The sequence below is a fragment of the Pelodiscus sinensis genome, chromosome 6 (genome assembly GCF_052426305.1).
Source record: "Pelodiscus sinensis isolate ZL-2025 chromosome 6, ASM5242630v1, whole genome shotgun sequence".
Taxonomy (NCBI): Eukaryota; Metazoa; Chordata; order Testudines; family Trionychidae; genus Pelodiscus; species Pelodiscus sinensis.
In genome coordinates this window covers 86,650,378-86,665,378 of record NC_143057.1, presented here as the reverse complement: position 1 = coordinate 86,665,378, position 15,001 = coordinate 86,650,378, and the positions used below count along the sequence as shown (strand labels likewise).

The window sequence follows — 15,001 nt, the reverse complement described above, 5'->3', positions numbered from 1 at the left end:
CCCCACCCCCACCCCAATCTGTTCCCAAAGGAAAGCTGGGCTCCTTGCCCCCCTGCTGTCCAGGGCTCAAACTGTGCAACGGACAAGGCTGCCCAGCTCCTGGAAAGGAACAGGGTTCAAAGTTACCCAGTTCTCCAGGGGAGCAGAGGCAGCTGGGCTTAGATGCTTGGTTTTCTTAAGAATGTAAAAGGTCCTCCTGTGAAATTGATAAGATAGTTGATGTAAGGGATGCAGTGACTACACAAACATTGCCCTAACTGCACCAACATAAGCCTTACGTTACTCGAGGAGGTAGAGTTACTATGTGAGCCTAGTATGGCAATGACATGAGGTCCACATAAGCTGCCTTATGTTGAGCAGAGTAGTGTAGACCAGCCCCAAGAGGGATTCCTTGATCACCTTGGCAACACCATCTCTGCTTCCTTGGGTGGAGAAGGTGTAGGCCTGTTTGGGGTGAGGGAAGGAATGAATGCAAATCATTGCTGCTCCATCCCCACATAAACAAGGCACAAAAGATGATACAGCTCATCCATCCTCCCAAGGGACACTGGAGCTTCAAGTGGCCACAACTGGCTCCAGGGAGGAAAAGGATCATTAGGGATCAGAGCCAATTAGTGAGATGGCAACCTGGTTGCTGAAAAGGTCACAAGAGCCTGAGAGAGAATTATGTTAGAAGCTTCTTTGGTCAAGTAGATCATCACTTATCAAAGCGAAAGACAAATGTGTATACATAAATTATACACTTAAGTATTTATATAAATATGTGGAGATATTGTTTTAGCATCCCTTCAGGTGTTGCAAATTGGAAAATATAGTTGCCTGACTCAAAACTTGACCAGTAAAGATTAGATACTCTTGGATGAAAACTGCAAAACACATTTTAAATTCTTGTAAGCAGACCAAATGTTAAGAAAAAGCGTGACACACACATCCCGAACAATATTTTTTTAAATTTGAAAGTCAACATAAAATATATACAATATTCTGATCTCGGCAGTAACTGATTACTCTCAATTTTAAGAAGTAAAGCAAATGAATACACCTACATTTAAAACATTTTGATCTAAAGGCAATCTCCCAGTAAAACGCAGTATTACTTGCAAATTAACTGCCCCAAATCAACATATAGATGGCTTTCAGCACATTTTGCCATGTTAAAAAAAAAAGGAAAAAGGAAAGACAGCTTTAGAAATGTATTGAAACATCCCCATTTAGCTGTTTAATTGGGCACTCAGTACTTAATAGTAAGCCAGTTTAACGAAGTATAGATATTTTAAGATAAACTTTAACCAATAAAAAAGTTAATTTAGAGTTACATTTTTAATTTACAATTTATTGACCCAATTTTGCTCTTCCTGAAGTTCATGGGAGCAGGGTCAGGATGGAATGTATTGACAGGTTGTTTCAAATGTACAAAAATAAGGTGCAGTGTTATTCAGGATATACATAGAATATACCCTGTTGGGGTTCTTATAAGAGACCTGATCCTGCATGCTGTTGAGCCTTCTTACTTCTGATTCTGCAAAGATCTACAAGCCTGGATCCCTATGCATGTGTAGGCTACTGCTGCAGCCAAGTATTAAATACAGTACAATGGGACTCTGGACATAAAGGTCCATGCTTGTGTACCTTTGCAGGATCAGAGGCTCAGAAGGAGTTGAGAAAGGCACTTGACTTTATACTTGTTCATAAAGCTCCTGGCATGCTTTAGATACAACAGATAAATTTAGGAATCAAGGATGCATGAAATATTTACAGTTTTGTTGTTTAACCCAACCTTTTTGTAGAAATCTGGGCTTTATTATTTTTAGGTGGCAGGGTCCACTTTTCCATTCTTAAAAGAAACAAATTTTGTTCCTTCTTTCATATCCTAATGTTCTGTAATGTTAAAGCTTTTCAATTCATGCTTAAAACTTAAAAGCATCTTAAATGAAATATAGTATTTGCCGTGACATACAAAAGAGTAATGCAAAAGATGCCTTTTCATTACATCAGTTGTAATATTAATGCACATCATAATAGTACTGTAAATGTGCTTGAACATGTGTAGTAGATTAATAACCAGACTTCATTCAAAACAACTACTGTATAGAGGAAGGGACTAGTACTTCATTTGAAAAAATTGACACAAATGTCAATTCTTCAAGATTCAGAGAAATAAAAACTGCAGACTTCTGATGTTTCTACTGGAGGATTTAAGAGATGCTAATTCACAGGATATGGAGAATCATATAACTAAGCTTCCACTTGTTTGATTCCACCATTCTACTAGTTCCCCAGTTATCATTGTTCTCCAGCAACTAAGAAACTCAAGTTTCCAAAAGGAGGGGGGGGGGGAGAAGAGAAAGAGTCAGGCTATCTTCGTGCATCATAAAAAATGGGCAAAAACCCTACCCCCGTTCTTTTGGCAGGTACCTTTACAGATTATGAAGCACAAATGTGACTATTAGCTTAAGAACATCAAAGGTGATTCTTGGTTAGTCAAGACACCACATATTAATGCAACAAGATGCTTAATATTTCCTTTGGAAAATATAATTTAGACAGAAAGTCTTGTCAAAATTTTCTGCAGATGTCTGGATTTCTACAACATTTCAGTTCAATTAGAAAATCATTTAAAACTGGATTTGATTTATGGCAAATAGGCACTTTAAATTTAATCCTTTATCCTCCTGGTAAAACATGTAAACAGCAACTACCCAGATACTAAGAATTTTAAAAATCTATCAAGGTTAAAGGTAAACATCCACAGACTAATGTGTTTGGTGTCTCAACTCTACCTTCACCAGAAGCTGCCAATTCAAAAGAAGAAATCTTCAGATTAGCCATGGTTTCTGTCAACTGATGTACCTAAAGACAGGATGAATAGCAGCAAATAGTAAACTGCACACTGCAAAAAATATCATCTGTTTCAAGAGTTCTAAGGGAAATATTTGCTATTAAATGCTATCTCCTGGAGAGATAGCTGAGATATGTCTAATTTTGAAATAGCCTATCGAATTCTGTCAGAGAAATGAACTGTATAGTCAGCATGGCATCAAGATAAAGATGTATCACATAGACACAATCAAAACTAGTTTCTAATTGTGGTAAAATAAAAGCTACGAATATGTTTTTCCATGCACAAATTACATATGGACAATGCAGTCAACAGGCCTCAAATATAGTAATTGTGCGTAGTCTCTCAGGCCCCAATCCAGCAAATCCACCACTCCCCGGCTGTCTAGCTCTAAAGACAGCACAGAAAGAGGATGGTAATACCCCAAACCTCCCTAAGATAACCCTTTGACTCCCCCACAGCTCCCTTTTGGGTCAGGACCTCCAATTTGAAAAAAACTGGTCTCCCCCCATGAAACCTATATAGTGTAGGGTAAAAGCACACTGCAGACCAGATTTCACCACGGTCCATGATGTATTTTTCAGGACTGTAAATTTGGTAGGACTCTACTTATGTTTGGTCATTATGACATTATAATTAGGATTCCTGATATCAAATGATAAGACTGATTACAGTATAAAGTTGTGGAAGTTTAAATTGCTTTTCTCTTAAAAGAATGCTTTACAAGACAAAAGAACATGGATCAGCATCCTTTGGCTATGCAAAATACATTCCCTAATCTCTAGAATGACAGGAGAGACAACTGGATCTAAATTTGTACATACTGATACATAAAGTTGGAGTGCAGGATGACAGGATTTTTTCCACGTAGTATTCAGCAAAGATAATGGTTCAAAAGCAAGATTTAGTAGTAAATCTATCTTCATAAAATACAACATTTGAACCATAAAATATTACTAATTACACACAAACCTGTTTAAATGCTAAAATAATTACTATAAATTGACTATCTTGTGCCTCCTAAAGGGGGGATAAAAACCCTAGACAATGAAAAACAATGTTGCCAAGAAACACCACATACCATATGAACATGAACTAATGATTTCTGACAATAGCGGCAACAGCTAAGAAGATAAATGCTAGGGAAGATATTCTTGCTATAAAATTTATGTAACAATTGCTGTCATAATTTCTATACAATACATTTGTTTATTAAATAAGATGATTACTGAAAATGGAAGTACTGAAACTCAAATAGACAAGACTCTTACATTACAATAAAAACATGTATATAATTATATAAAAATGCTCAAAGAAAAACCTTTCAGTGACTATTTCAATATAAATTTTTAATGCAACACATACTATTTTCACACTTCATGTTCTATTTAGATTTTGCCAGTTGTTTCTATACACACAAAACAGAAAAAAGTAATTGCTGTTAACTTTGGAAATTTATTTGGCAATTATTAACTTAATTATTCTGCTCAAAAGGATACAACATCTACACTTATGAAAACCATGTATAGTCTTTTATTTATTCTGGATTTTTTTCATATTAACACATCTTGTTGCTTAATCAGGTTGTAAACTGATTTGCTTGCTGGATCAATTTACATAGTTAAGAAACATCTAACAGTAGATCACAGGATGTATATACCTTTTGCCTTCTGACTGTACCATCCAACTTCCATATAAGCTTTTAATTTGCTAACAAGATTTCACATATAAAATCTTACTAAAATCAATTCAATCCAAGAGGCTGTATGGAAAACAGTTACACAGCAGAAATGGAACAAAACGAGGGTCATGTGGAAGAGCATCAAGATGCATTGATATGATTTTGCTAGCTAGTGTAAAGGATTACATTCAATTTTATGGCATTTTATTCTTATAAATATTGTTAGATATGTGAAATACCCTTTTCACTAAGAACTAATTTTAAGGGGCTTTTTTTTTTGCGCCAATAGACAAGCTGCAAGATGGAAAAGTCAGTGACAAACTCCTATTATGAGCTGAATTAAGCTCTGCATCTGTAATGTACTGTTAGAAAAGTGACATTAGTAGAGTTATGCTTTCCCATTACTATTAATTTGGACACTCTGTACAAAATACAGCTACTTTTAAATGCCTCCTTCCCTAGCTTCTTTCCCACAAGCATAAGTCTATGTCTTCACTAGGCAGAAGATCAATGCTTCCAGATCCATCTTCTGGAGTTGGATTTAGCAGGTCTTTAGTAGACCTGCTAAATCCAACACAGAGGGTGCGCTCCTGTCAGTGCCAATATTTCTGCTTCTCGTGAGAACAAAGGGAAGCAGATGGGAGTATATGCTCCCATCGACCTGCCGCTGTGGAGACACACAAAAACTCGAAAAGGTATGTCGACACCTGCTCTGTAATTAACATAGCTGGAGTTGTGTATCTTAATTCAAACTTCTCCTGTTGTATAGACCTGGCCTAAGAGTTCACTATGTTCTTCAAGAGTGCTAGCTGTTCAATGCATGCTTTCACACTGGGATGGCCTGCAGCCTCTGAAATTCCAGAGTGAGAATCTATTCTGCTCCTGGACTGTTGCTAAGTATGGAACTAGTTGACCCTCATCACAATACTAGTAAAAGTAGAGACCTCTGTATCTAAAATGAAAGAAAACTAGAGATTAGGCATTCTGTGATACCTGTATTCAACAGCTATTCAAGGAGCCTAACAAAAATGGATTCCTTACTGGAGGTGGTCTTCTAGTAAAGATGAACACAAGCACACTCAGTACATTTGTACATTCTTTTAACAAGTCTCTTAAAACAGCAGGTTCCCTAACAAAGGGTAGCCTCACCCTTTTTACAGCTTGTGTCTCAAACGGAAAACTGGAGACAGTATGAGGGAGAACAAGGCAAACAATATTATAGTTGCTTCTTCTAAAAACAATAGAGAATGTAAATAAAAACAGACTGTTTCTACTAGAAATGTATGATAAATTCTGGATCATTATTTAGCATGTAAGTGCAGATGCACTTATTGACAAAGTAAACCCATAAATTTTAAGCAATACAACAACACCATTTTAAGTGCCTGTTCCAAACAAATTAATTCCAAGTTTGCCATGAAAAGTGATCAGCTCCAACATTACATTGAATAAAATGCTACTACTCTGCTCTCCCCAAAGGTAATTTTACCCTGCATTCTGAGACAAAATGTTTCTATTTTATTAACAATTCTCTCAAACAACTAAAATGTTCCATGCAATTGAGCATGACGTGCCATGGATCACAGTGAGTTGCAGAATTTCAGAACAGCGTGGTCTGAACTATGAACTAGTCAAATATAATAAGATGGGTCAATACTATACCATCCAACTTAAGAGGACAACCGATGTGGAACAGCTGCACAACTGTTTGTCAGTTTTGTGCGCTAAGTCACTTCGGAAAAAAATCTTTTATGCCAATTCTTTTCCACACACACTGGGGAAGTTTATATCCTCAATGCTAGATAAGTGATTTTCAACCAGAGGTACAAATACTCCTGGGTGAAACAAAAAACAGGACTATGTAGCACTTTAAAGACTAACAAGGTAGTTTATTAGGTGATAAGCTTTCGTGGGCCAGACCCACTTCCTCAGATCTAGACCAGACTAACACGGCTACATAACTATTACTATAAATACTCCTGGGGATGTGCAGAGGTCTTCCAGCAGAGTACATCAAGTCATCTTGATACTGGCCTAGTTTTACAACAGGCTACATAAAAAGCACTAGCCAAGTCAGTACACACTAAAATTACATAGAGACAATGACTTGCATGGATTACTCAATATACTATAATATACACTGAAACATAAAAATATTTATAGTCCAATTGGTTTATAATTATATGATAAAAATAATAAATTAAGCAATTTTTCAGTAGAAGTGTGATATGACACTTTCATATTTTATGTATGATTTTGTAAGCAAGTAATTTTTAAGTGAGCTGTGGCTTGAGGGTCCACAAGACAATTCAAAGTTTTGCAAGGGGTACAGTAGTCTCAAAAGGCTGAGCGCCACTGTGCTAGACAATATTCATTTGATACCTTGGGATTTGCATTGATGGTGCCTGATCCATGATGGGAAAGCTGAGTGGATTTATCACCTGCATTCAGTAAGTAGCCAAATGGACATACTGCATGACACACAGAGAAGCCTAGAACGCTAAGGAAATGCTTCAGCCTTGCAGTCTGTTATATAGCAAGCCGTGTAGGATAATCCATTTACAAAAGAATGACCACCTAATGCACATTTATTTTCAGTTGTGTGTCAGACCAGATAGGAGCAGACCAGATGCCAACTCATACCAACGGCACAGGGTCTCATTGTACAATGACAATGCATAGGTGGAAATCAGTCTGGCTTACCTGTGAATCAGTATACTGTATTTAAAACAGAATTTAGTGTTATAAGACTTTATCTGGAGTTTAGAATTTATGGAATCTTTGTAGGATGTTTCATGTATTAATCCTATGTATAATATCTGTATCCCACGGTATAAAGTCATATTGAGTATTAGCAGGGCTTGACGAACGGCAGTGAAAGCCGCTCACCAGCCTTGCACTGCGCACGCGCAAGACCCGCATTGTGCATGCGTGCGCCGCACATGAACGGGGCGCCCGGCTGAAACTTACTCGCCACGGCAAGTAGATTCAATACTTTGTTGAGCCCTGAGTATTAGCATTGTAAACCTCTGTAATTGTGTAACTCACCAAACAGGAAAAGCAGCATTAGTTAAGTAAAGTGCTTGTCCTGTACACAATATAGTCCACTGAAGGCAAAGGAGACATTGTGTGGTACTGACATTTATTAACTGCAATGCCTTACTTCCTCCATGAGAAGGAGACTTACACAAACTTATCCCACAAGCTTGGATTCTGGAGTGAAGCTGATAAAAATCCCTGCAACTCTGTGTGTGTGTGTGTGTGAAATATAAATAAACTGGACTCAGGAGAGCAGTGAGATTCCTAATCATAAACGAAAGAGCCCCATACAATTTAGCATGGGTCAGCCGTAAGAACATAAAATGCACTTTCTATGGAAGGTTATATTACTTTTTAAAATCAAAGACTAACTTATTTATTTATGTGTGTGTTTCCTGTTTTAACCTTGTAAATAACTCATGTCATAGTTTATACACTTATAGTTAAGTTTATTATAGAACTGGCCACAGGTGCTGTCTTTGGTTTGAGATCTGAGTACTTGGGATAAAAGACTCATCCTTTGGGACTGGGAGTAACCTGAATAGTGTAATGCTTTTTGGTATGAAGTGATTACCCATATCACAATCCAACTTGTGTAGCTGGCAAGATATATTGGAGTGGCCAAGGAGACTGTCTGTGACTCCACAGTCAGACTATTTTAGGGCTTTAGGAGTTCACCTTGTTATTGGATTGATGAAATCTAATTAAAGAGCACACAAAGTCTGGGGTTTCTGCCCTGCTTTCCGAGTCTATCCTGGGGTTGTCACTCATGATTGTGAGCCGCTCCAGATTGCATGGCAATAATCAGTACCTACTAATCCACACCAAAGTTAGTTATGAAGGGGAAAAGTACTTTTCCTTTCTGAGCTATGTGAAGAGGTAAAATCACCTTACCTAATGCAATGACTGATCTAGTTAACCATCTTTGTGACTGCCTTTGCTTAGCTCTACTTTCTTACTTGGTTAACATTTTCAACCACCTGAATTCACTAACTTCATCTATGTAGGTGAAGAATCTCCTCCTTCTAGGAGACAAATTAACACATTCTATTCAGAAACAGGAAATTTGGACCTCTTGATTTACAAGTGAAAATTACATTTCCCCCCATTTTCAAACATCCTCTACGATTGGCAAAACTTGATTTTTATTCGTTTATAATTAAACAGCTAATGTCACTATTTTAAGCTTTTACTTTGGCTATTTAAATGTTCACACCTGTGGAAAATTATGGAGGATCAAAACAATTATTTAATGACAGATGTTGAGATTCAAACTTTATATCTTAAAATCATGACTTGTCAACATCACATTAAAATATACAAATTAAATATCCTTAAATCTAGTAAGTTCTCAAGATGTAATTTTCTTACTTTGCCTATCTGTAATTTTCAATTATTATTGATGGAAATATTTTCATTGCCATGTAAGTACAGGCAGTCCCCGACTTACGCGGATCCGACTTATGTCGGATCCGCAGTTACGAACGGGGCTGCCCCAGAGTACATGGACTGCGGGACCTCGCGGTCCTGCCGCCCGTGTACTCTGTGGCTTTCTCTGTGTCTCCCTGGTCTGCAGACCAGGAAGACGCAGAGCAAAGCCGCGGAGGGGCTCGGGCAGCGAGGCAGCCCAGGCGCGCCTGGACTGCTCCGTTGCCGGCTTCCCCGCGGCTTTGCAAAGCCGCGGGGGAAGCCAGCAGCGGGACAGCCCAGACGCCCCGCGGCTGTCCCGCTGCCGGCGTCCTCAGAGGCTTTGCTCCCCGTCTCCCTGGTCTGCTGGTTTCCACGGAGGACGCCGGCAGCGGGACCGCGGTGCGTCTCGGACCGCCGCCCGTGTCTTCCTGGTCTGCTGGGGTGGGAGGGGGCGCAGCTAGTACGGCCCCCCCCCCCAGCAGACTAGGCTTTTCTCCGGACGCCTGTGGCAGAGCAGCTGGGGTGCTGCCGGTTGGTCCCGCAGCGCCGCTCTGGGCGCTACTGGTCCAACCCAGCAGCACCACAGCTGCTCTGGTCCTGATTCAGCCGCTGCTGGTCAGTTTCAGCAGTGGCTGAATCAGGACGCCTGGGGCAGAGCAGATGGGGTGCTGCTGGGTTGGTCCAGTAGTGCTGAGGAGCGGCGCTACTGGAGCAACCCAGCAGCACCCCAGCTGCTGTGCCCCAGGCATCCTGATTTAGCCGCTGCTGAAACTGACCAGCGCTGACTACAGGAAGCCCGAGGCAGAGTTGCTCTGCCCCGGGCTTCCTGGAATCAGCTGCTGATCAGTTTCAGCAGCAGCTGACTTGGGGACGCTTGGGGTTCTTAAGTTGATTCTGTATGTAAGTCAGAACTGGCGGTCAGTTTCAGCAGCGGCTGAATCTGGACGCCAGTTCCGACTTACATACAAATTCAACTTAAGAACAAACCTACAGTCCCTATCTTGTACGTAACCTGGGGACTGCCTGTATATTGTAAAACTGATCTTTACAGATAAAAAAAAACCTAAATTCCTCCAAGCCTAATTATGGTAAGCGACAAGCTGCCATGTTGAACATGTGATGGGACTGAAAGAATATTTAACTATTTCCAAGAAAACAGCAGCTCATATGCCTAGACTCTTGATCTGATTATTTCTGTAGGTTAAACCTACCTTTCAGGGGAGGTAGAAGACTAGCAAATTGAGCTGAAATGCAATAGCAGATAGGACTATTTTGGCACTTTTTACTCTTAAGCTCATGGCTTTCAATTACACAGAAATTCCCAGTGCTATCTATTCTTATCCAACCTTTCACTTCAATATACCCATGTATATTGGGTTTTCCAGACTTACAGCATTGAAGACAGAGTACAGAAAAATAGAACCAAGTAGATGACTATCTCCCTTCAAAACACTGAGCCTCACACTGATTTTAGTTCCAATACCAAACAAGCCCAAATCTCTCTGACTATCAATAGCAGCATTAATACAGGGAAAGAGTGTTTCTTGATCTGACTTGCATTTTGAGTAATTTGCCTGGTATCACCTGAACAAATGCATTAGCAATACTAGGTGTAAAGAGGGGTGAATGGGAAGGGCTACAAGTTTAAAAAAAAAATGTAATTAGGGGACTTGATTCAAGAAGACTGAGAACCCCTATAGTAAAAGCATGTTTTTTCAATTCTAGGTTTCTGACAACATGACTGGCTGAGTCTGAGATGCTCATGTAATTTCATGGAAGAAAACAGCTCATACTGTATTCTGTTTTAGAAATGCAAACTAGCAAACACTGAATAAAGGCAATCAATATAATTAAATTAGCAATAAACAATTTACAATTCAATTACGCTCTTTTTCAATCAATCAATCATTTGACATAACAAATGTTGGTATGCATTAGGAAGATGTTTCTTTAATACTGTTATGAGCAATGGCAACAGAACTTGTACTACGTGAAAATGATAGACATTTTGCAAGCCATTGACTTATTCTGTAGTATATAGTAAACTTTAACATGTAGACCAAAATATAATAAAAAATGAACTAAACTTTTCTTAAAATGGCCACTGAAATCAGTGTGTATTTATGTATTAAGATGTATATCACAATAGTTCAGTTGACACAGTAGCTGACAAAAAGATGTCCTGAACAAAATGGTATTTGAATAAAAGGGTAGGATATAATATTAATTAAAATAATTCCATTAAGATCTTATTGGATCCAAATGACTATATTCAAGAAGCTGTCAATGGAATGGGCCTGGAGGAATACATAAATTCACATTGGTTTGTCTTAAAGTTTTCCTATTTTTATACACAAACAAGAATTTAAAAACAAAGACAGTAAGATAACATTAAAATTCTGACATAAAAGCAATCATCTTCAAACTAAACTTGCTACTCTGTTCCTCGGTTCACTTTGTTGTGCTTACCTAATGCATTTATCATTAGTATGAGCTTAAAGTGCTACAATATACTTCGTACTACAATTACAGTTCAAACAGAAAAACCAAAGATGCCCTGACTTGGGGCCCTCCCTCAACCCTTCAATGAGAAAATTACTTTAACACTTTACTGTTAATTCTTAACTTTTGGTGGAGTCGTCATTGGTCATATTTTCAATACATATCAATCCTTCGGTTCACAAAATGCACATACATTTCTTAATCACAAGTTGCATCACAAAAATAATTTTTGCATTTGAAAAATGCAAGAAGTTACCTTATGTTCATTTGCAGCAATCCACTCTGCATCTTTTCTTTTCTTTTTCCCTTTTTTATCCTTATTCTGTTGAGTTGTTGATGCCTGGTAAGACTGCAGATCCACTCGTGAATGAAACTGGTATCTGCCACTTTCAACATCACAATAATAATAAATTCCAGTGGCTGGATCATAATAAAGTTGATTTTCCTTTAAAAAGAATACAAGTATAATGCATCTCAAACTGATTTATATACTGACTAGCAAAACATCAAATTAATAAAGAACTGTAAGTTCACAAAAATAGTATTTATATTTAGCACATTGATATATTACATATCTATACCAACAGTCATTGGACAAGAACACACACACAGTATGTAAAGGATCAGATAAAGGATGCAGAATAAAGCTGGACCTATGATCCCAATCCTGCAAACATCTATACACAGGCTCTATTTTACTTCCGCGTGAAGCCGCATGGGCTTCAAATGTTTGCAAGATTGGGGCCGATCAAATCATCATACACATTAACTCTACTAACAATAATACATTAGGAATAAGCATCCCTAAAAGCAGAGAAGTCTCAAAGGGGTAGCTGTGTTGGTCTGTATCTGTAAAAGCAATGAGTCAGTCCATCCTGTAGCACCTTAATGACTGACAGATTTATCTGGGCATAAGCTTTTGTGGGTCAAAACCACTTCGTCTGATGCATCCATTCATCCAATGAAGCGGTATTGACCTAAGAAAGCTTATGCCCAAATAAATCTGTCAGTCTTTAAGGTGCCACAGGACTTCCTGTTGAAAAAGCAGAGAATAAAACAAATGGTGCAGGATTGAGCTAAAGTAGTGATTCTATTAGAAAGCTCACAATACTTTTTATCCAGAATGGGTAGGAATCATGTCCCTCACCTGTGTATGTGTCAGGTGCTGGAAATGAATGACAGGAGAGGGATCACTTGATGATTACCTTCCTGTTCACTTCCTTTCTGGGGCATCTGGCATTGGCCACTGTTAGAAAACAGGATACTGAGCTAGATGGACCTTTCGTCTGACCCAGTATGGCCATTTTTATGTTCTAAGCTTGTAAATCCAGTCTGTCTTATAGCTGTCCTTCACTTTCTAGAGCTGTCAGTATAACACCTTCCATGAGCATTACATACATTTCCAAAGCATATGACTGAATTTTCCCAAGCAGTGTTTCAAATTTAAGAGTCTAGTCTTCTTCAGTATAGAACTTCCATTAAGATTAAAGTGTATGTTCTTCCATTCACAACAAAATAGACCCCTTACGAAAGAAAAAGCATCCACATTTTAAAATGAAGACTCATCTATATTGTTGAAGCTGAATGACCCTTGCAACATTACTGTCTGCATTACATTATTTACAGCTATGCCACTCCAGAATTTCTGGTGAAGGTGTTCCAAGTTCTCTGTCAGCTTAAATGCACCTGCCTTCACACTTAAGTAGATATAATTTAAATCAGTTGGGGATGTGGACTGTTTACACCCCTGAGCGATGTAAGTTATACCAAAGTAATGTATAGTGTAGCCATAGCCTTAATATTCCTTTATTTTCTCCCAAAATTATTTTCAAATAAGCCCAAGAGCATCCAGCTAAACAGAACAATTTCCTACACCTTCTCTGAATATGCTACTACAATCTGTTTTGATCAAAATTTCATTTGTTTTTAAGCTCAATTTTGTCTAATATTAAAACAGACTCAACAGAAGCTTTGCAATTGTAGAATAATGCGCTATGGAAATCATTTTCTCCTTAATCAACACATCTTTGATAATAAGTATAAAAATGTTAACAGTACAAAATATCTGAAAGGAACTAGACCAATGACAGGTAGCCGGCAGTCCACTGGGGTTTTGTGTGTGGCTCATGAGACATTTTGTTTATCATTGCCTACACACAGGGTTGCCAGATTCTGCTGGTTTTCCTCTGCATAGTTTTTCTCCCATCTGGTATTACAAAAGTGACATGCACTTAAAGCAAGGGCACACGAAGTGTGTATGTGCTGATTGTGAGAACCATGTACTCCCTTTGCATCCAATGAAAGTGCTGCTACAGTTCAATCAGCATACCCCACAAATTATAGGTACTCACGTGCAGTTAGCAAAATCACTTATCCCAGCAGACAATCATGGTTACGACGATCTTACAGCCCACTGAGATGAAGAAGGGCCTCTCACTAACCTAGGTTGCTCCTTATTGAGCAAGGGCTTAAATTTGCTTTCCAAGCTGGCATTTATCATTGCTTACCCCATAACTTCAGCAACTACACTTTAAAAACAGCATATGTGAACTGGAAGATTGCACACAACATTGCAATTGCATTGTGATGGACCTGATAGTTTGAGAGAAGTGTTACATTCATCTTTGAATTATAGTGAACTTCAGTTGGTTCATAAAACTGTAACATTATCAACTTAACAATGCAAAAATTATGGAACATACTATTAAGAATTAATTAAAACACAGTAAACATGAATGATATAAATCAGACACATTATGATTTTTTTTTCCCGATTGATCCACTTAAACAGCTGGATGTCCCATGAAAAACATTCAGCAGTATCTGATCTCTGTTGCATCAGTTTCAGTCTACAGTTTAGCCACTGAAAAAATTAGAATTACTCAAGTTTTGTCACTTCATTTAGAAAAAATGTCCTTGGTTATGAAATTTGCCTTTTCAAATTATTTCCCAGGATATGTGCATGAAAACCGTCTTTACCAAAAGTACACTTCTGAAACTAATGCTTATTTCTACCAGAAATCACTGGCAATTTAATAATCACTTATAAAGTTGACATGGTGATAAGCACTCTCAATCATATTTATTTAAATTATAAAATCAGCTTGGGACTTAGTTCTCTGTTAATACCATTCACCTTTACTACTTCAGCTTTTCTTATACCAGGCAAACTGTACAGATCCATATATGCGAAGCACCTATGACTGAAAAAATACTTACCGAATTGTAGTAGAATCCAGTGCTATGATCATAATACAATCCAGTAGTCTCATCATAAATAAATCCAGTCTGCGATACAGCAGCTTCTGCAGCTGCTCTCAAGCTTTCTGCTAATGTACCTTCTGCTAATGAAGTATCTTCTGCTTCCTAAGATTAGATTAAAAAAATAAGATTCTTGATATAAGAAAGGTCAGCTTTTATTACTCCAAATAAATAAATAATTTTAATAAATTGATAACAATCTTGTGCCTTGGGATCTGGATGGCTCAGGGGATTGTTAATGAAGAAAAGAGGTTGAAAAGCTGTCTGTA

The 15,001-nt window shown here is 38.2% G+C and overlaps 1 protein-coding gene and 1 long non-coding RNA gene across 4 annotated transcripts in view; one reads left to right on the top strand and one right to left on the bottom strand.

The window, feature by feature from the left end:
• The window catches only part of LOC106731702 (uncharacterized), a 44,666-nt gene extending 33,123 nt beyond the window's left edge, over nucleotides 1-11,543 (top strand). Inside the window, exon 3 of the long non-coding RNA XR_001367954.4 lies at nucleotides 10,695-11,543. This is a non-coding gene — a long non-coding RNA (uncharacterized LOC106731702). The remainder of the gene's footprint in view (nucleotides 1-10,694) is intronic.
• The window catches only part of AGGF1 (angiogenic factor with G-patch and FHA domains 1), a 42,951-nt gene that overhangs the window by 21,389 nt on the left and 6,561 nt on the right, over nucleotides 1-15,001 (bottom strand). The window contains exons 4-6 of one of the 3 annotated variants that reach the window (XM_075932313.2): nucleotides 14,691-14,837; nucleotides 11,728-11,916; nucleotides 2,781-2,850 (exon numbers count right to left, since the gene is read on the bottom strand). In XM_075932313.2, coding sequence (XP_075788428.2) covers nucleotides 2,781-2,850; nucleotides 11,728-11,916; nucleotides 14,691-14,837 — 406 coding nt within the window. The remainder of the gene's footprint in view (nucleotides 1-2,780; nucleotides 2,851-11,727; nucleotides 11,917-14,690; nucleotides 14,838-15,001) is intronic. The other 2 variants (XM_075932311.2, XM_075932312.2) reach the window with 2 other exon arrangements.